General features: G+C 41.3%; 1 protein-coding gene across 1 annotated transcript in view; it reads right to left on the bottom strand.

The window, feature by feature from the left end:
• The window catches only part of TANC2 (tetratricopeptide repeat, ankyrin repeat and coiled-coil containing 2), a 197,735-nt gene that overhangs the window by 120,264 nt on the left and 55,829 nt on the right, over positions 1 to 21,642 (bottom strand). Inside the window, exon 4 of the mRNA XM_081883745.1 lies at positions 2,427 to 2,498. Within this exon, the coding sequence (XP_081739871.1) occupies positions 2,427 to 2,498 (72 nt within the window). The remainder of the gene's footprint in view (positions 1 to 2,426; positions 2,499 to 21,642) is intronic.

The raw sequence follows: 21,642 nt of genomic DNA on the forward strand, positions 1-21,642 counted from the left end.
CTGGAAGTCGCTTGACAGCTGTAGCGCTAATCCGCTAAGCTGTCAATGGGCTTGCTTCGCAAGACGAAAAAACCGCTATACGAAGAGCCTCACGGAACGGATTAATTTCGTCTTGCGAGGCACCACTGTAATTAATATTAATAATAATTTATACCATGCCCATCTGGCTGGGATTCCCCAGCCACTCTGGGCAGCTTCCAATATTAAAAATACAATAAACATCAAACCTTAAAAACTTCCCTAAAATGTGTTTGGGGGGAGGTATTGGGTTGTTTCTGTTTTTGTTTTTATTTTGTGGTTTTATATTTTGATTTTATCCTGTGAACCGCCATGAGACCTGCAGGTATAGGGTGGTATACAAATTAAACAAACCAACAGACAGACAGACTTCTTCTTTGTTTCACTCATGGTGGAAGCACAACTGACAGAAACTAGAGAAAGCACCTCCTTAGTAGCTATGCCGAAACTGCAGAACTCTTTGTGCCATGAGGCTGAACTGGTCCCTTCTCTTGCCATCTTCCAACAGCTGGAAGACTCTTCATTTTTATCCCAGCAGGTTTTGCCTTACAGTATAGATAATGTTTTATTCAATTATGTTTATTTTGATTTATTATGTCCCTATCTTATCTCACATTGCCTGGTTTTGTATATTGTTATTTTATTATGAGGTTATGGTTTCAACTACAGAATGCCACCCTTAGTAAGTTGCGTGCATTAGAAAGGCTGGATATAAATCCCTATATAAATAAATAAAACATATTCCCAAGTCCTTCCTATTAAGTGTTGCAGATTCAATTGCTCATCCACTTCTCTCATTCTCCGTTTCTTACTTCTCCTCCAAGGAAAGCCATACTCTGTTTATTTAGCCATGCAAACAATGATGAGGAGATTGCCTCCTGTATATGTTTTAGAGAACTGTTTAGATTAGAGAACTTATTAGCAATTGTAAAAAAAACCAAACAAAAAACAGACAGGCATGGGCTCTATCTATCCAACGCACAGTGGTACCTCGGGTTAATAACTTAATTCATTCTGGAGGTCCGTTCTTAACCTGAAACTGTTCTTAACCTGAAGCACCACTTTAGCTAATGGGGCCTCCTGCTGCAGCTGCATCGCTGCTGCACGATTTCTGTTCTTATCCTGAGGCAAAGTTCTTAACCCGAGGTAATATTTCTGGGTTAGCAGAGTCTGTAATCTGAAGCATATGTAACCTGAAGCATATGTAACCCGAGGTACCACTGCACTGCTAAACTAAAGAGAATTAACATTGAACTTGTTCCACTACAGGGTCATATTGTGCAATGAGATTTTCTGCACAAATCAAACTGACATTGCTGGGTACAACCCATTGGCTCATCTTGCCTTAGAGAGGTATTAGCACTAATACTGTTATAATGTATTTATTAAATTTATATCCTGCCCTTCTTCCCAAAGTAGGGCTACAAGAATGACCAAGTGGTCATATTCTGGATTGGAACAGTGAAGACCTACAATAAAAATGAAGTAATCTCCAATGTCACAGTCTGCTAACTTACTTGTAATACAGACATTCCACGATCTGTGTAGCTAATAAGTTACTGACAGAAAATTAGATAACTTTCTATCAGGTATTTAATTAGATTTCTGTTCAAGATATGAGACGAAGGTTCATCTTTCATATTTTGAGTAATTACTTCCTAGAAATATTAAAGTGTCTACTGCTTAGAGAACTTAAAACTATCAAGTGGATTTTAAATGCTTCAAAATCAATAAATGTGGATTTTTTTTGCAGGTGGAGCAAAAGAGGAAGTATGCAAACAGCTGGCACAGATCTGATTTAGTGGAGCAAGCAGGTTAGTGCTCAGAATATGTTTCCACTGAAGAAAGCTGCTGCCGCATTATCAAACCCCATTATCCAACAGCTATGCATATTTGTACTCCCAATAAAGTACAGTGGTACCTTGGGTTACATACGCTTCAAGTTACATATGCTTCAGGTTACAGACTCCGCTAACCCAGAAATAGTACTTCAGGTTAAGAACTTTGCTCCAGGATAAGAACAGAAATCGTGCTCTGGCGGCGCGGCAGCAACAGGAGGCCCCATTAGCTAAAGTGGTGCTTCAGGTTAAGAACAGTTTCAGGTTAAGAACGGACCTCCGGAATGAATTAAGTACTTAACCCAAGGTACCACTGTATACTCAACAAAGCCCACTACAAGAGGAGAAGTGGAGACTACTAATTCAAAGAAACAGAACATTATTTTGTCTAAATCACATTTAACGGAAGTACATGCATAAAACTATTCACAGGAGTCTATCTTCATCCTTAAATGTTTGGCGTTTCTAAAAAGATTGTGCATTGCTGCAGACTGAAATACATTAAAATATAATATCACAAATGGCCTCTGCAAGGCATATGTAATATCTGGAAATCCATGGTTTACTTACCTTGCCCAGAATGGCTCTGACAGTAGTCTATGCTTGCCTGCCTTCGGTCTGATGGTTCCTCGCTTCCTCCATCTGCAGGAGAACCAAAACAGCACAAGTAAATCAGCAAGGCAGATAGATCTGGCAGACGCAGCTTCTCTTCCAGCAGCATCACTATCAGGCTAGGAGGCCAGCTGGTTTTCTTTTGCTTGCAAGGGGAAGAAAGCAACCCAAGAGCAAAATCTCTTTGGTTCTTGTCATTAGTCCCTGAACCAAAGGCCCCCAAAATCTACTTTAAGATTGCCTCCACAAATATCTGGACAAAATCACAATGCCCATCATTTAATTTTACAAGAGAGATCTAAACCATTTAGATAAAATGATCGAAAGAAGTACCGGTAGTTGATAATATTCAAAATAAAACCGGTAGTTGAAAACCAGCTGCTTATTCTATGAAATATTCCTTGACACTGAATTTATTATCCAGACAATCATAATACACAAGTGTTTCTTATATTGTGCGGCTGTTCAGAAAAAAAAAGTTACAGCAGCAGAAACTAACATGCAAATAAACCTTTGTGGATAAATGGGGACACGGAAATCTTATGCAATTAACCACACGTCATTCTCATTGATCAAATTACCAGATTAGTTACAATAGATAAACATGTCAATACATATATACCAGAATGCATGGCGTATTCAAACTAGAATGTGCATTGAATTAAAGCTATTAACAGCTAGCTTGAAGCTTATATTAACTATATGAACTATACATTTAATTACAAATGAAAGACCAAAGGAGGCAGACAATACTAGATAGTAGTAGCAGGACAGGCTACACACTTGAAGCGTTCCATCCAAAATGTGATATTCACTACCACATAGCCTTAAAAATCTAGGCCTACCCAAGCAAGAGTGTCTCACACTCACACACACACACACACACACACACACACACACACTTGTAAGAACATTGGAGAGTGAGACATGCAATGCTAAATTACTTCCACAGAGAAAGTTAGGCCACAGATTCTCCTTGGAAACCTTCCCCAAATATCTTTGATGCCACCATTCAAGTCTAGAAGGTGTCTACAGGAGTACAGTGGTACCTCGGGTTACAGATGCTTCAGGTTACAGACTCCGCTAACCCAGAAATAGTACCTCAGGTTAAGAACTTCACTTCAGGATGAGAACAGAAATCACGCAGCACCGCTAAAGTGGTACCTCATGTTAAGAACGGACCTCTGGAACAAATTAAGTTCTTAACCCGAGGTACCACTGTAAAGATTTAAAATTCTGAAAATCACATTAATGTCAAGTCAAACATCAAATGGAGATCAATAAAGAAGATAAGATACAAAACTTAAATCAGTTTGTTCGATAGACTTATTGCTGGGAAGCAGTTTTAGCTCATGCTTCTTTATTTGTCAATGCTACTTTGATGCAGTGTTAGAAACAGAGATATGAAAGCAAGGAGCTATATGGCACCTTTAACCTAGGTTATGGATGCAACAACAGAATGTCTAGGAGCACTTTTTCGTAACAAGAATACAAAGCTGAAAATGAATGAACTGCAGCTAAAATATTATGCTCATTTTCCACATGGGTCTAGTCTTTCCCCTATGAACCCACTCCAAAATATTATTAAGAGGGTCTCTTCTATAGTCTTCAGAGAATAGCTGGATGTGGGGAGGCAGAAAAAGGTCCTTCTTTCCTTCCACACTGCAGTTTCAATCTGAAATCCTAGGCTCAGCAACTGCTTACGCTAATGAAACTCCCAGTCGGTGAGTTTCATTGGATAAGGTGGGACCTCTGAACAAATTTAGGAGAAGGCAGTTTGCGTATTAAATTGCAAAATCACTTACACATACTTCAGAAAGACTCCCATAAATGTATTTCACTATCAATTAATCAAAAATCTATTATTTAAAAGGCATATGATATGAGTAACACAAAAAAACATTTAATAGGTTGGCAGTCCTTATTTGTTTTGCTGGTGTCTCTCTAGGATTTTTGGGATTTTGCTACAGCTGGGGTAAAGAATCTTTTTCAGCTCAACACCACAGTCCCTTCCAGGCAGCCAATCAGGGGATAAATGCTAACTGGTAGGTGGGGCCAGAGACAAAATAGGGAGGAGTAAATGTAAAATTTTACCTTTGTGTATTAGCCTAGTTTGTTCACACACTCACAATCCACTCTACTCTCCATTGAGGCAAGCATGAAGTGCTCAAAAAGAATGCAAAGCAGGGCTGGTGACAGGTATGGCCCCAGAGTCTGTTGTCACCTCATGAGAGTCCCAAGGGACACATAGAGAGGTCTGGAGGACCATATGTGGTCTCCAGGCCTGAGGTTCTCCACTGCCGTGCTCCCGTCCAAAGCCATGAGAGCAGCTATTACTAGAGAATAAGGAAGAGATCTTCATTCAGGCTCATAGCAGTACAACCTCAGCAGCCATCACAAGGTCCAGAAGTCATAACTGAACAAAAGCTACAAAGATGTCCCAATAGTTGGCACACACCTCTTGCCAAGTTTTTAAAGATGAGCGAGTTCACGAGATTCTCTTTCCCTATGGCTCTGCAAGGCACACCCATCCATACTCATCTGGGTGGGTGTATCTGATGCCCCAATGAAGGTGGCACCTAGCTCTCTGTGACAGGATTGTGCCCTTCCCTTCTGCCTCCAGCGCCATCACTGTCCAGCTCCTCCCTCTGGCTGGTCAAAGTCTTCCTTGCTCCCTGACTTCTCTAGGTATTATTGGTACAGCACATAATAGAATGGAGATTAGTACAGTGGCATGTCTAATTGAGTCTTATATATCAAGCTGGAAAAGTTACTAGTCTGTTTTTTTAAGAGCTCTTAGAAGACTAGCAAAAATTAAAAGAGCTTTCTACCTGGTGGGCTAGCAGAGAAGGGACTGAGAAATCTCTCCTTCCTATGGCAGCCTGCTCACTTGCCTGCACAGAATTAATTCCATGCACTTGCTTGCAAGGAGTTCTTACATACAAGGCTGATCAAATCAAATTCAGCACAGGTTGTGTGAGTCAATGATTCATTTGTGACAAGTATTACTCAAGGGAAAACTAAGGTCAAACGGCATGTACAAACAGTGGATTTGAGAATGCCACATCTAAACTCCAAATGACAGAAATTCTCCATAGCCCTTAACAATTATGCTCTTGGAAGCAAATGCCTCCACAGGAAATGAAAAATCCAAGGAGTCTGAAAAGTTATCTAATATGAAACGTATCTGGTGTGTCATGGAGCTGGTGTCTAATTGCCTTTCTGTTTGTCCAGGATCACAATTAGCTAAGCTATCATAAAAGCTATCAACCAACTGCTTTGCTACAGTCACGTATGCTGAATTCCTGAGTTCCTTTGGCTTCCTCTGATCTTATAGTATCTACGGTATAGTCACTCCCTCTGAAGGCAGAGGACCTTTTCGGTGGTGGCGCCCACCCTGTGGAACGCCCTCCCATCAGATGTGAAATATACAACTATCTGACATTTAGAAGACACCTGAAAGCAGCCCTGTTTAGGAAAGCTTTTAATGACTGATGTTTTAATGTACAGTGGCACCTCGGGTTACATACGCTTCGGGTTACAGACTCCACTAACCCAAAAATAGTACCTCAGGTTAATAACTTTGCTTCAGGATGAGAACAGAAATCGTAGGGCAGGGTGCGGCAGCAGCGGGAGGCCCCATTAGCTAAAGTGGTGCTTCAGGTTAAGAACAGTTTCAGGTTAAGAACGGACCTCCGGAACGAATTAAGTACTTAACCCGAGGTACCACTGTATTTTTAATATTTTGTTGGAAGCTGCCCAGAGTGGTTGGGGAAACCCAGCCAAATGGGCGGAGTATAAATAATAATAATTATTATTATTATTATTAAGCTTCCTTTCCTCCTACGCTCATGTATCTTGAAAGGTGGGCATGATAGTAATATAATGACCAACGCAGTTCACTCATTTGATATTGGGTATTTTTTATATAACTGCTACAGAAATTGTGTTTATATCTTTTAGATGCTTTTCTACTGCATATATTTTATTTTATTTTATTTCTTGTCAAAGCAGTAATCTGTAAAATACAAGCATATAGTTGTGGCAAGTTTTCTTCAGCATGGATGAGAAATACACTGCAACAGGGAACTGCATTAAACAAAGATGAGCCACATCTGGGTAACTCTAGGAACTGGGACAACTCAGCCTGTTCCTGTTGTTGGAAGGAAATCTGTGTGCAAAGAATCTCTGGCTGTGCTCACCTTGCTGGTAGAAGGGTGGTGCTCTCCTATCTGCTGGAGAAATGGGGGAGTGGAGCTTCCCACCAAAACAGCAATACCCAGTCTCCAGGCTATGGATCTGGTGCCCTTCCAACTCACACCTTACATTAGGGACTTCAGTCTCACAATTCCTTCTAGAGCTCCTGGCATTTCTTACCTCTCCCACCATAGGAGTTAACTGCAGGGTGCCGTGGGTGCTCGGGCACCCACAATAATATAAATGTGGGGGTCAGGCACATGAAAGCTTATACCTAAAACTACTCAGTTGGTCTCTAAGGTGCTACATTATAATTTTTTAATTCTTTTTAAAAACTTTCTTAGATCATATAACTTTTTTGAAGGCTTGATTCTTTTAAGGGAGTTTTTAGGTTTTTAAGAAGAGTCTTTTTAACTATCTTTTTAAAGAATTGTTTTAATTTATTATGTACATGCATACACATGTGATGTCACATGTCCACCTTGCGGTAGCGGGCACCAACAATCCTGAGGGTGAGATGGCACCCCTGTGCCACACCTAAGTGAAGATGGTGTAATGCCATTTCTCATTTGGCTCTTAAGGAAAGAAGAACAAAATTAAGCCAGAAGCAGCTTTATGGATATCACTACTTTAACAAATAGATTAAGAGTTATTCACATAGAGAATAAAAAGGAAATGAGTAGTAGTTTTACTGAGTTCGATATTATTTATGTACTATTTTAACAGGCATGATGCAGCCACGTCTTCCAAAATCCTGTCCCAGGGAAAACACAACCAACCCATTATCTCAGTTTTAAGGAAGCAACTTAACTTCCCTACCCATATACTTCAGCAGCTGATGACAACAAAAGATTAATCTCAGTGTCAGAACCATAAAAAACTGCATAGGTAAAGGGACCCCAACCGTTAGGTCCAGTCGTGGACGACTCTGGAGTTGCGGTGCTCATCTCGCTTTATTGGCCAAGGGAGCCGGTGTACAGCTTCCAGGTCATGTGGCCAGCATAACTAAGCCGCTTCTGGCGAACCAGAGCAGCGCATGGAAACACCATTTACCTTCCCGCCAGAGCAGTACCTATTTATCTACTTGCATTTTGACATGCTTTCGAACTGCTAGGTTGGCCCGAGCAGGGACTGAACAACGGGAGCTCACCCCATCACAGGGATTCGAACCGCTGACCTTCTGATCAGCAAGTCTTAGGCTCTGTGGTTTAACCCACAGCGCCACCCGCGTCCCTGAAGTAGGGGCTTGCAAATGAAAGCTCATGTCAGAAGAGGTTTGCCTGTATTTAAGTGCCAAAGAATCTTTGATGTGTTTTCTATGATAGACTCATTATCTGCAATTTAAATACAATTTAGTCGTGTCCGACACTTCATGACCCCATGAACCAGAGCCTGCCAGGCACTCCTGCCTTCCACTGCCTTCCGCAGTTTGGTCTTAAAATACTAAGATAAATAAATTTTATAAAATATAGAGCAACAGAGTCCTCTCAGGCCAACTAATGGTCTGTTCGGGAACTGGTGGCACAAGCTCCCTGGCCTGCGCTTCCTTAGCTTCCACATTCCCTCAGGGCACACAGGTCTTTCTTAAGCATTCCCAGGTCAAGTGAGGAAAAGTGTGTCCGATACAGTGGTACCTCGGGTTACAGAATCTTCAGGTTACAGATGCTTCATGTTGCAGACTCTGCTAACCCAGAAATAGTACCTCAGGTTAAGAACTTCACTTCAGGATGAGAACAGAAATCGTGTGGCAGCGGCGCAGCAGCAGCAGAAGGCCCCATTAGCTAAAGTGGTACCTCAGGTTAAGAACAGCTTCAGGTTAAGAACAGACCTCCAGAACGAATTAAGTTCTTAACCTGAGGTACCACTGTAGTTATCTCTGGCCATTGATGGTCTCTTCAGGAGCTGATGGTATGTCGTCCCATTTTAGTTCTAAGTGGCTTCAATTGCTCAGTGCTGAGAGGAAGAAATCTTTAGATGTTGAAACGTATTTGTTACTTGTTTGTGCTTAAGAATTCCATACCATAGCTTACCAAAACTGAGCTAATTATTTATTACAAGGCTTTGGTATTCCTCAGCTGTGCTTTACGGGTTTTATAGTTGTTTCCTCCCACTTTTTACATCTAAAACTTGAATGCTCTTTCCACAGTGTAGAATCATAGCTCAAAACAGTGTTTGAAATTCCCCAGACACCAGGCGCATTTTGCATTTTGACCATCAGCCACTTGCGTGAAGTGAAGATCCCTGGGCACCAGGTGAGCTTCGCTAGAAAGACCGTTCTATCATCAGGGCCCCACAACAGAAACGACATGTTCACCAGAAGCCACACACTACGCTTTAATTAATGAGGACAGCTGGAAACAGAAGGCAGATGAAGCTCCTAACAGTCTGGACAGATGCATATGAAGAGAAGAGATGCTTAAAGTACCCTGATCTCAAATTGTGAAGGGTTTTAAAGCTCAAACTGGCACCTTGGATTGAATATGGAAATAGACCAGGAGCCTGTGCAGTGGATGGAGCACCAATATAATGTGAACATCCATAACACCCTGTCCCAGCAAGCTACCATCAGCAATGGAAGTCCCATGTATAATGCATTATGTAGTCCAAATCTGGTGGTTACTGGATCATGAATAACTGAGGACATGCTCCTGCTGTCTAGATAAGCTGGTATTCCAACTGCAAGCCTAAGCTGGTAAGAGGAACTCTGTTCAATGGAGGCAATGGCCTACACTTTTTGCCCAAGTCAAAAATTGTGGTCACCAGGTTCCTCTTCTAATGCCTCAGGGTTCTGTAATGAAGATAAGGAGGGGCAGATTGGCAATCACTCTAAGTGTCTAATGAATTATAACAGTCTTTCTTTATCTCATAAGAATAAAAACTGTTAACAATTAATGAACAATTAACACACTCCACAGTGACTCAACACAAATCACTCCTGGTTACCTGGCAACAGTAGATTTGAGGAATAAATAAATAAACAAAGTCCATCAGCTGTTGCTAAACGAATAGCAGTGTCTGTCGCAGGTCTTTTCAGTCTAGGAGAGACCACTCTTCTTTCTGCTCTCTCGCCCATCCACTTTCCCTCCATCATTTCTTTCTCTTCTTCATGACATCTCTCCCCAGCTCCTCAGCTTCCCCTAGCCTTTCTCCTTTGCTGCCCCACTCTCAACAATCCCCTTTGAAATAACTTTCCACTCTTCTTTTCTCCCCATGCTGTGCCTTTCCCCTCTGCACAGCTAACATGTAAAGGCCCCTAGGAGCAGGAACTACACTCTTTGCCTGACCATGAAGCCTGTGCCCAGCCTTCCAGCTGCAGGGCAGATTGGCCACTTAGAGCAGTAAGGTATGCTGGCTGGATGCTTCCCTCCAGAACAGTTGGATGTCTCTCCTCCAAACAGCTAAGGAAGTACCATTGTCCCTCACTGGCTTGGCTGTTTGGAGAGAAGATGCAGCAGGAGTCTCTTCTATAATCACCCAAGCAACCCCCACCCTTCCTCCTAACCTTGCAGCTAGAGAGGGAGGCAGAAACTGCCACAAACCGGGGATCTGGTAGTATGATCCCCACCTGCCTCTGCAAACTCAAACATGAGTGGGAGGTTGGTTGCCTACCATGCTCACCAGAGAGCAGTAGCAGCACATTGGGCATCATGAATGTGGCAAGTGAAAATGCAGAAGTCTGTATGGAGGCTACTTATACCCCCAGTGATCAAGTGACAAAAAAAGATCAAGGAGCACCCTCAGACTACCAACCAAATACTTCAGGGGGACTGCAACCCTGTCCAAAACAGAGAATAATCTGTATAAACCACCCTAAACAATATGTATGCATTAGAAGGGTGGGACAGATTTTTTTAAAAAAATAAAAATGAATATTACAAACTGTAAGGCTATAAGGTTCATGGGTGCCTGGTTTGCATGACATGAGCACAAATGCTTTCTTCAGCATTTTCTGCAACACAGAATCATAGAATTATAGAGTTAGAAGGGAAGTCCAACCCCCTGGAATGCAGGAATCTTTTGCCAACATGTTTGACTGAACATTATTTTGAGATAGTTTAGAAGCCTGATAACAATAAGAAAAGAATCTCTCTATTCTATAATCATACTTAAAGCATCTGGAAAAAACCCCAACTATTACTTAAAACCCATATATTGACTTTTCCTGACCTCTCATTGCCACTTAGAAAACAAAGTTGGAATACAATTTATTTCAATTATTTACACAATGTTTTTCAAAATTATTTTTTGAAGTGGTATCATTAATAGAAAAGCAATGCAATATAAAAATTATGTAAGTTAAAGGCATGCAGCAGCATTAAAAAGCAGCAAAAAATCATTCAATAAAAATTATATATTAAAAAAGCAGCAAAAAAATGAAGAAAAGCATTCATAATTGCCATCTAAAAATGGAAAAAAGAGAAAGGCTATCAGACTTTCCTGGAAAGTGCTCAGCTATAGTGTCACTACAACAGTCCTGTCCTCGTTTTCCAGCTATCAGTAAGGAAAAATGGCAGGACCTCTGATACCTATCTTAAGATTCAAATGGATGAATACGGTCCTTTTTAGAGCTTTCAATGTCATTTCTAATACTTTAATTTGAGACAGAAAACAAACCAGATACTTCCAACCAGACCAGTGAAGTCTACCATCAACACTATATCTCTGCTTTTCTGAAATAAGTTTGTTTGCCCTCACCCACACCAGAACTGCTTCCAAACGCTAGTCCAGAATTTTCAGAACTTCCCTACAATGATGAGGAAAATATGCTTGTAACTATTCATACTGCCATATTTTTTGCCCTATAGGACACACCGGCCCATAGGACGCACCTAATTTGGGGGGGAGGATAAAGGGGAAAAAATATTTTTCCCCAGGCGCGGGGCTGGGGCAGGGGAAGCCCGAGCTTCCCCAGCCCCCAGAACATGCATCTCTCCGCAAGCCGTGGGAGCCTAGCGCCGGACTCCCACGGCTGAAGCTAAGCCTGGGCACGCTGCACCTCCCCGCTGTCCCCCAAGCTTGCGGCGGGGAGAAGCAGGCTTCTCCCCGCTGCCAGCCTCCAAATGATGTTGGGAGACAGCGGGATGGCGCGCTGCGCCTCTCCGCTGTCCCCCCAGCTTGCGGGGCTGGCGGCGGGGAAAAGCAGGCTTCTCCCCGCTGGCAGCCTCCAAACGACGTCGGGAGACAGCGGGATGGCGCGCTGCGCCTCCCCGCTGTCCCCCGAGCTTGTTGGGCTAGCGGTGGGGCTCTCCAGGCTTCAGCGAAAGCCTGCATTCGCCCCATAGGACGCACACACATTTCCCCTTCATTTTTGGAGGGGAAAAAGTGCGTCCTATAGGGCGAAAAATACTTTAACCTCTGGATGACATCTGCCAAAATTTCATGTTGATGTGAATCAGTATGAGGTACAAGATTGAGACAACCACAGAAAAGGACAGTAGTTTCCCAGCACAACCTTCTGGGAACATCCTTCCACAAATGGGTCACCAATTGTTTGGGGCCCATGAGCGTATTTGCAAACCAGAGAAATTGTAGGCACCATACACACATGCACAGAAACATAACAACCACTGCATATGCACACTCATTCTTCCTGCTCCCCCCAGGCATTAGGCTTGACAAAATGTTGTTTCAAGCCCAATTTCAGTGGTGAGAGGTGTGTCCAGTATGTGCAATGTGTACATAAAACAATATAAAGCAATTCCCACCCTGACAAGGTGACCTAGAAAGATACTGTGGTTGATGGTATCAAAAGCTGCTGAGAGGTGTACAAGAATCAACATGTTGGCATGTTCTCAGTCCATCTCTCAGTGCAAGTAATCCACTAGGATTGTGCTGGGGTGCTGCTGCTGGGATTCTCTGGAAGCCATTTTCTATCCCCAAAGTTAGAACTCAGATCATAAAAGGTCTAAAACAATTAGTTTCATCTAGAAACACCCAGAGATGAGATGCAGAGGCACCAACTGAGCAGAAGATTGGCTACCTCCAATGCATAAGAGTGGGATTCACCTAAGGAGCCTCCTCAGCTGAAGCCATGCACAAGGACTTTCACTTGCTCAGTGGGGCTTTCCCCCTCTCCCCTTCCCCCATGGTTCAAGGAGGGTATCAGCAGAAAACCCAGAACAGAGAATGTGAGGAGGGTGAGACTGTTCTGTCAAGCTAAAATGTTTGCACAGGCAAGACATTTGTAATAGTGCGACACTGAATTCCACCCTATGTATGGGAGCTAGTTCTGGTTAATTAACCAGAAAGAATGAGGTAAAGGGTACACATAGTTAGCCGCCATCCTTCAATGTAAAATTATTTATATACTGCCTTTCTGAGCACAGGTCCACCCAGGGAAGCTCAAAATACCATCCTCAAACTGCACAAACTGCAAGTTATCCATAATAAGCTGAACAAGTAAAACAATAGTCTATCCCTGGCATCTAAGGGGCAAACTACATGTTACATTAACCATGTGGTTTGCCTGTTAGTGCAGGGTTTTGCTTTCACAAATAGCCCATGCAGGACTCTAGTCCTGATTGGGACCCCAACATCAGGCTAGAGGAGGTTTAGCCTTCTGACCCCTTTTGCAGTCCCAGACCTGGCTGACCCACCTGCTGTTTGCAAGAAGGGAAAGCTCCTGTTAGCTTCAATGAACAGAAATAATATTTTATTTGGGCTCTCTGCAATGTTTATTTTCCCACCTGCTATCTCATGGCCCAGCTGCTTCCCTGCTTCTGTTTATCTTAATGGTTTTGCAAACGAACTTCTCAAAATCTTTTTTCACTTGCCAAATAGTCAAAAGTGTGTTTTACAGCACAATCCTATGCACGTTAACTCAGAAGGTGGGGGTTGTTTTGTATTCATTTCAGCTTAGTCACTGTTTAGTGTGCATAGGATTGCAGCCTTAGACATGCTTTGCCCAAAACAGCAGCTCTGAAGCTGCAGGGCACACTGCTTTTGAGACGCTGGGGAGTTAAATATTGTTTTTGAGATATGGCAGGGGAGTCAGCTGTTTGAAAGTAAAAGATCAACCATGCTTAAAGGTAAACAATTCCAGTGATTTCATATAAGCTCCTTGCTCATTGGATTCCCATTCCCTTGTCTAGAAAAGCAGATTATGTAAACAAACTAATATGACAGGAGCTTGATGAGAAAAAGTCATCTATAGCCATCACAGAGTTAATTGTATTAACTACACAGTAATAACAGCAGTAACTTTAACAGCACATTTACAGAACAGTTCAAAGCATCTCATGAAAGAGATGAGATGAGAAGAGGGGACCTCTTCCTCTTTAGAAAGACAGCCACCTGGAATAGCTAATTCAGTATCACTTGCAGTATAATTTGAAGCTGCCTGATAATGTCAGAGCAATATTCTAGCCAGCCAGGGATTGTCTACTCTGACTGGAAGGGCTCTCTCCCAGAGTGAGAGGAAGAGATGTTTCTTAGCTCTGCTATCTGAAACCTTTTAACTGGAAATGACAGGGAACTGGGGCCCTCTGCATGCAAGGCCCATATGAAAAAAACAAGAACTGGAACCACATTATTCTGCACATTATCCACTTTGCTGAATTTAGATCTGCAAATAAATAAGCATGTACCCCCCCCCAATGTTCTGTCTTTTTTATTATTCTGAACATCAATTGTCTTAAGACTACTGGGTCTAGCCAGTCCAGTACTGTTTATTCTAGGGCTGGCAGTTGAATCCTGGTGGCAAATCTCAGCCCCCATTCCCCAGTGGCTGGATAGAGGACGAGGTGGTTGGACAGTGTTCCCACAAGCTACGAACATGAGTTTGACCAAGCTGCGGGAGGCAGTGGAAGACAGGAGTGCCTGGCGTGCTCTGGTCCATGGGAAGAGTCGGACACGACTAAACAACAAGCGGGAACAGGGGAGACACACAAGATATGCTGGAAGGAAGTACACCCAAGTTGTGGCTGAAGCCACTGCCCTGTGAAAAGTTCAAATGTGTCCAGAGTCCTCTAAAGCGGTGCAAAGTATCCTGGGACACACTAATTCCAAGGGTTTCTGAGATTTGTTTCAACTTCCTGTACTCTGCCGCTTCTGACCATACTTCACCCTGCAGTCTAGCTATTTTTTTGTTACATTTTTACCCTGCTTTTCAGCCTCCTAGTCTTTTATGCACCAAGATTAAGACATTTTCATTCACCCAGGCTTTTCAATTGTGTTTTTAAAATCCAAGCTACAAATTGTTTTATGTTGTTTGTGTTTAAGGTTGTTTTTTTTTAGAGGGGGCTATGGTTTTTTTCTGTCCATTACTGGTTACTGTTGCATTTAATTGTTATATGTTGTATTTTAATATGGTTTTGTTGTAAGCTGCTCAGGAAATAGTTATTGATGGGTGGCTGTAAAAAAAACCAACCAACCAACCAACCAACTAATCAATCAATCAATCAATCAAATTTGACTAAACGTGGTAAACACTATATCGAAATATATTTGTTCTGGGGTGAAAAATGGGTACAAGCTGGTACTCCAACCTCCTCCAACCTATTCAGAGCGGTTTCAGTCTAAACTAGCTGCCTGTGGTCTTTCCCAAGTCTCTTACCTGCAGTCCTTTTCATTGGAGATACCAGGAATAAAATGTGTGACCTTCGGCATGCAGTGTGCTCTACCACTGCGTTATGGCCTTCATGATCCCTTCCAACTCTACTATTCTTTGATTCTATAGTCACATATGTAATGATGAAGCTCTTTGATGCTATGTAAATTCAATTGGATCATCAATACATTTCCAATAGCCATCAGGAGAATAACTATTGGGGGCGGGGGGAGGGAATCTCTTTAGCCCACTGTCAAAATATGCTACATCTTGAGAATGACAGTCCTGGGGCAGCAGAAGCTTCTGCACATATTGCTGTGGCCAGAAATAAATGGTGTTCATGTGTGCATAGACTGCCACACAGTTATGTATGCCTTAAGAGGCTGCTGGGTGTGGCATGACCAAATCATTTCCACACAGAGACTGCATTTGCTTGGGTCAGAGCAGACAAGTGACTTCCACTGTAGGAGTGGATCTATATATTCAATTAACAGCCAGCTGGAAATTGAAAAGTCATTGTCACTTTAGAAAAAAAGGGCTAGAAGGACAATTCCTTGTATCCCAGAAAGTTGAGAATTATCTTCTGTAACATCACTTTCCTACATTTAAACCCATAACAGCTGCTCCCCTAAAGATGCTTTGAGTACACACATGAAAAGCCTTTTCCCATCCTAAGATATATTTTTAAGCCTACGAATTCAGAAACTTGAACTTCATTTACTTTTATTTGAGGCACTTCACATGCAGCAATTAAATGATATTTTATTTTAAATAAATGGAAACATTAGTTGCTCTAAAAAAGATAATAATCACATACAAAAGCGGAACTAAAAATATTCATCTGGCATGTAATCTCGCATTTAAAACTTTGTTTAGAAATCACAGCCCAGGCTATTTGCTTGCAAATTTGCTCTAATAAGAAGGTACTGTTTTACTCTTCTTCTCTGCAAACAACTGGCACCAAACATTCAGTCAAAATCATTGTGCTTTCCCCTTTCACTGGAAATATATTTTAATTGCAGCCAGTTTTTCATCTGCAGTTTGCAGCAATGGGAGTCACCAGCCATTTTGTTTTGAGCATGAAAGACTAACAAGCAGATGTCTCTATTCTACCTCTCTATTAGCATACCAGATGATCATGAAATGTAAGTGCTAAAACAATACATAGCAACAAATATTTTACATAACAGAATGTATTTTGCTTCTAACACTGCTCTAACATCCCATTTTATCTGCAACTCTTATCTGCACAGCCATCTACATTGTGCAGCCTCTGAAACACAAGCAAAAACAAGGCTTAGATTCTATTATCTCAGAACATGTACCTTTTGCAAGAAGACGCTTCAGAGTACAATTAGCCTTTTAAATATTTTAGGTTAAAAGGAAATGGTCATACATTTTACAAAGCAAGAAGTGTGTTTCACTGCATCAGCTTGCAATAAGTAATAAATATATCAAGGCCAGCATACATTATTCTGACCTAATAAGCAGTCGAAGGAAGACTGCTTATTCTCCACCTGCTTGGACTGCAATAGCCTGCTGTAGGAATGCCAATTACAAGGCGTGTCAATGATCTCCAAAATTACACCTTTTTAAAGATAAATTAAAACAATTTCGAAGCTAACGGCCCACGATTTTATTCAGCTAATCTGTCACGAACGTAAAATTTTACATCCCATTTTTAAGCAATTGCCCACACCTCTTCCTGCAAACTGTAAAGTGCCTGTATGTCAAAATATATAGCGCAATCATTTGTCTAACAGAAAGCAACTCAAAGAGCATAGCATAATATATGAATATTCACTACACAATATAGAACAGAGTACCTCTTGATCCAGACAAAACGTGCTGCACTCTAAAGGAAACAGCTCAAGACAGCTCTCACTGCAATTCATCTTTATTTTTTACTTTAAAAATTAACAGAAATGATTGTTTCTCACTAGCATGCTGAAGGTGAGGTTGAATCAGAAAGGTATAACGCTTCCCACTGTTACTGTATCCTATTACAGAACCAATCATATTACTCCATTTCATCTGCAATCACTCCATCAGCATTATATAACATTCTAGAGACATTAAGATGTCCAGAAGTTATCACATGGTTAAGCCTTAGTAGGTAGAGCAAGCATATGTAACTCGGGCAAATAATTTGCTGCTTTCAAGTAATAACATGATTACAATTGAAACACACCAGTGACTACCCGGTCAGCAGCAACATGCAACTGAAACCTAAGGGGAAAGCCTTCCATCCCTCAAAATAAGAGGATAAAAATGAAATAGTACCAGTATTCAGTATGGGTGACATTCAGGCCTGTACTTCTTAACATACAAAACTGCATAAAACTACATTTCCATTAAATTTCCATTCTTCTCCTGTGTAACCATTTTATTCCATGAACGCAATCATCATGTTGGGTAATTTGCACACAATCATAGCACCACACCATTTCTATGTATATGAGAGGTTTTTATCTTGAGGTACACTGACAGAAGCAATTATTTAAGCAAAGGTTTTCTAACTGCTTTAACCAAAGGACAGCAATCTGTACTATCCCTTTTCCCTTCAGTTAACACAGCACTGCTTAAAACGTTTCTCACTCCTACTTTCTGTGGGAGTAACTTAATTATAAACTTACAATATCAGAGTTTAAAATGCCCCCAAATGCCCAGGTGTGGCCAGTTAATTTAACCTTCTTAATCACTAGCATCCAGCAACCAAAGCTTGAGTCATGCCAAAGTAGGTTGCTCAAAAAGAAACATAAAATCCATCTTTAAAACCTAACAAATAATATGTCGCAATGAGGTATCATTCTGTGTCAGGTTTTATTAAAATGTTTGTATGGTTGTTGTATCTTCATATCAGTCTAATAACCTTAAAGCTACCTTGGCCATACAATGTTCTGAGCAAAAAAATATGAAGCAAAAGCCAACTGTTCTTATATGTTTGTTTTCTCAGGTTCTTTGTGGTTCTTTTATATCCCTCCCTGTCTCCAACAGGATCAATCTGATCAACAGTCAGACAAAGGCACTATTTTTAATGCTGACCATTTGCAATTCAAACCTAACAGGGTATTGCATTCATCAATAAAAGATAAAGTGGCAAGTGTAGCATTCATTTTCCACTGCGCGTTTTCCTCCTCTGCCATCTCAACTGAGAATCCTCCACCCTATTATAAAATAAAACTTTATTCTTTTCTCCTGCCTCCCTCACTTGAAAATAATTTGTGACTAAAAGAAGCTTGCTGTAATGTTAGCTAAAGAATACAGCTTGATATAAGAATAAAAATATTTCTTAAAAACAAGGAAAACCAGTATATACTGCATAAAGCATGTAAGTAATATGGTCAATTTTATTTCTATTGGCATGCAAATGTTATTTTTTATTTGCAATATTTAAATACTTGTAACTAAAATAAGGATTAAATAGGTTAATATAATCAGAATGCTTTTGCTAAAGCAATTCCTCTTGTTCTCCCCCTTTCTGTGCAGCTAAACGGCGTTGCAAACCTACCTCTGCATCATACTGAAGGTTATTGTTTCTTAAGGAAGCCTCTCACACACTGCACCATTTTGCCTGTCTTCTGGATGGTGCAGAAGCTGGCAGAACAGCAGGCAAAGGAGTATACTGGAGTCAGCAAATGTCAGTGCTAGCCTCATACTGCAGTCTGTGCATTAAACACACTGAGACCCACAGGTGCCTACGTAGAGCCCTACAGCTGCAGGCAAGCTGTTACGTCTTCTCAGTAGAATGTCTGTGCTCTACTTTCATTCTTCATTAACCCGTTGCGTCACGGTAAATCAGCACCCCCCTTAGGATGCTCACGGCAAAATCTCAACTTAAGGAGACAGGATGCATATCAAGCAGCATCAGGGCATTGCATGTCCTGATATCTAAACCAATAGCGAAGGCCAGACAATTATAGCTGTGTATGCATATGGATTATGAATATTTTACCTTACCGCATTAAGTTACTTTAAAGGCACACGCTTCTAAGCTTTTTGCAATACAATGACCACCATTTTTTAAAAAGCTTTAGTTTTTAAAATACACAGCTTTAGTGTTTAAAATGCCTGGATGGATGGATGGCAGAGGAACTCCCCGTACTTCAAGGACACTTGCAAAATAATAATAATAATAATAATAATAATAATAATAATAATAATAATATTTTTTTATTTATTTATACCCCGCCCTCCCCAGCCAAGGCCGGGCTCAGAGCGGCTTACAAGCAATAATAAAAACAAGATGAATGATTACAACTTAAAAACAAAAATAAAATACAACATTAAAATAATGGAACATTAAAATATTAAAATGTAGCCTCATCGCAGGAGGAGAAGGAAAAGAAAGAAAGAAAAAAAAGAGAGAGGGAGGGAGGGAATCAAATTGGCTCCAAGCCAAAGGCCAGGCGGAACAACTCTGTCTTACAGGCCCTGCGGAAAGAAATCAGATCCTGCAGGGCCCTGGTCTCATGAGGCAGAGCGTTCCACCAGGCCGGAGCCAGTGTTGAAAAGGCCCTGGCTCTGGTTGAAGCCAATCTAACTTCTTTAGGGCCTGGGACCACTAGGGTATTGCTATTTATGGACCTTGAGGCTCTCCGTGGGCCATACCAGGAGAGGCGGTCCCGTAGGGTCCTAGGCCGTGAAGTGCCTCTTCATAATACAATTCATCCCAAGGTATTCTGAAAATAAAATACATATATAATGCATAAATGGAATCCCCACAGCTTGATAGGTATAGATTTTGCATACAAATGAACAATGCCTCAGCCGCAACACTTCCCCCCCCCCTCATTGGGGCCAATGGTAGTCATTCACTTATGACTGGAATCATGAAGGAATTAATCCTGTTGCTTCTCATTATCAGTGCCCTTGAGATTCCTGCATCACAGAAGGTTGGACTATATGGCCCTTAGGTTCCTTCCAACTCTACAATTCTCAGTTTCTAGTAGGTTTTGGCCCAAGGCATTACAATTTTTGACAGCCATGGAGTAGTAGTAGGTACTTTTAGACTGAGACAACCTGTGTTAACATGCCAGCCCAGGTCACAAAAGTTGAAAGATGTCGGTCACTATCTCTTAGCTACATTACAGGTTTGTTGTGAGGATACAATGGGGAAAGATAATGTGTACCAGCCTGAGTTTCTTACAGAAACGGCAAAATAAAATTATAACAACCCTTACATCCAAGGGCTTTAGGCATGGTCTCTTCCATTTTATCCTTACAACCATATACTGAAATATAGTGTTTGGCACAAAATCAGCCTGCGTGCTTTTGTGGATGAGGTAGGATTTGAATCCAAAACTCTCCAATAATAACAAAGAACAAACTCAACCTAAACTGTTCAGAAATGTTACAGGTTACATTCATTTTATAGGTTGCTGAATGCTCAAAAAGCAATTTTAACCAAGAAGCGTAAAAAAAACAAAAAACTAGACTACAGGGGTGATATTCTTAAAATCTGGCACAAGATCTTTCATAATACTGTTCAAAACCATCTGTGAAAGCTATAAAACCGTATGGTGGTGGGAGGTTATCTAGCAAAATGCTTGGTACAGTAAAATGGTTGAAGTTACAAAATGTGCTCGCTCTCCTACCAAGATTTTCCATAATTTGTTCTTGCAAGGACAGAAAACATAGAGTCCACTACAGAAGCACTTCTGCTTTTTCCCTCAACCTGAAGACTCAAAAGCTGCAATCAGACGTGCAATAAATCCCAATCATAGCTAACCGAAGTGTGATTTCAGAAGAGGACACTGAAAGAACAGAGGGAGATGAAAGATCAGGATAGCTCTTCTATTTTGGTCATCAGGTAGTTAAGGCATTTGTTCCTACTTTCATTTCATTCATTCACTCATTCAATTTCAATCCCATTTTTCTTCATATCATGGTCCCAGGCCAACTTACAAATTCAATTAAAAATCCATCTATCGAAAGAAAAGCTGCAGAAGAGCAGCAGCTGGAAAAGCTGAGAACTAGGAAGAGGCACTTAACATCCATAATGACCGCTACTACCCCAAGTCTATTTGCTTACTGCTAGAAAGGAGGTGGACCATGCTGGAACCAACATACATCAAAGGAGGAAGCTCCATCCCTATGAAGGACAACAGGTGCCTGGCTTGTTGGCAGCTATTTCCAGGGTGCAAGGGTATTCTCCTCTAACCTATTGTGAGCAGAGTGAGTCATTGCCAGCAAGGGCAACTTCAAAGGTGGCAAGAGCAGGAGATCATAAGGGTCCTCATGCGTTGTTGGTTACTTTCGGTCTTTTCTCAAATTACTACACCTAGAGTCTATACAATTGAATGTGCCAAAGTCAGAGATGAATGTGATTAGGCCCTTAGTGTGAGGGAGGCCTTTTATATCTGGGAATTGGTAATGTGACAGTAGTCTGTAAGGCAAGAGTAGGAACCTGTTTCCAGTCTGATTCCT

This window comes from Podarcis melisellensis, assembly GCF_964234715.1.
Source record: "Podarcis melisellensis genome assembly, chromosome: 13".
Taxonomy (NCBI): domain Eukaryota; kingdom Metazoa; phylum Chordata; class Lepidosauria; order Squamata; family Lacertidae; genus Podarcis; species Podarcis melisellensis.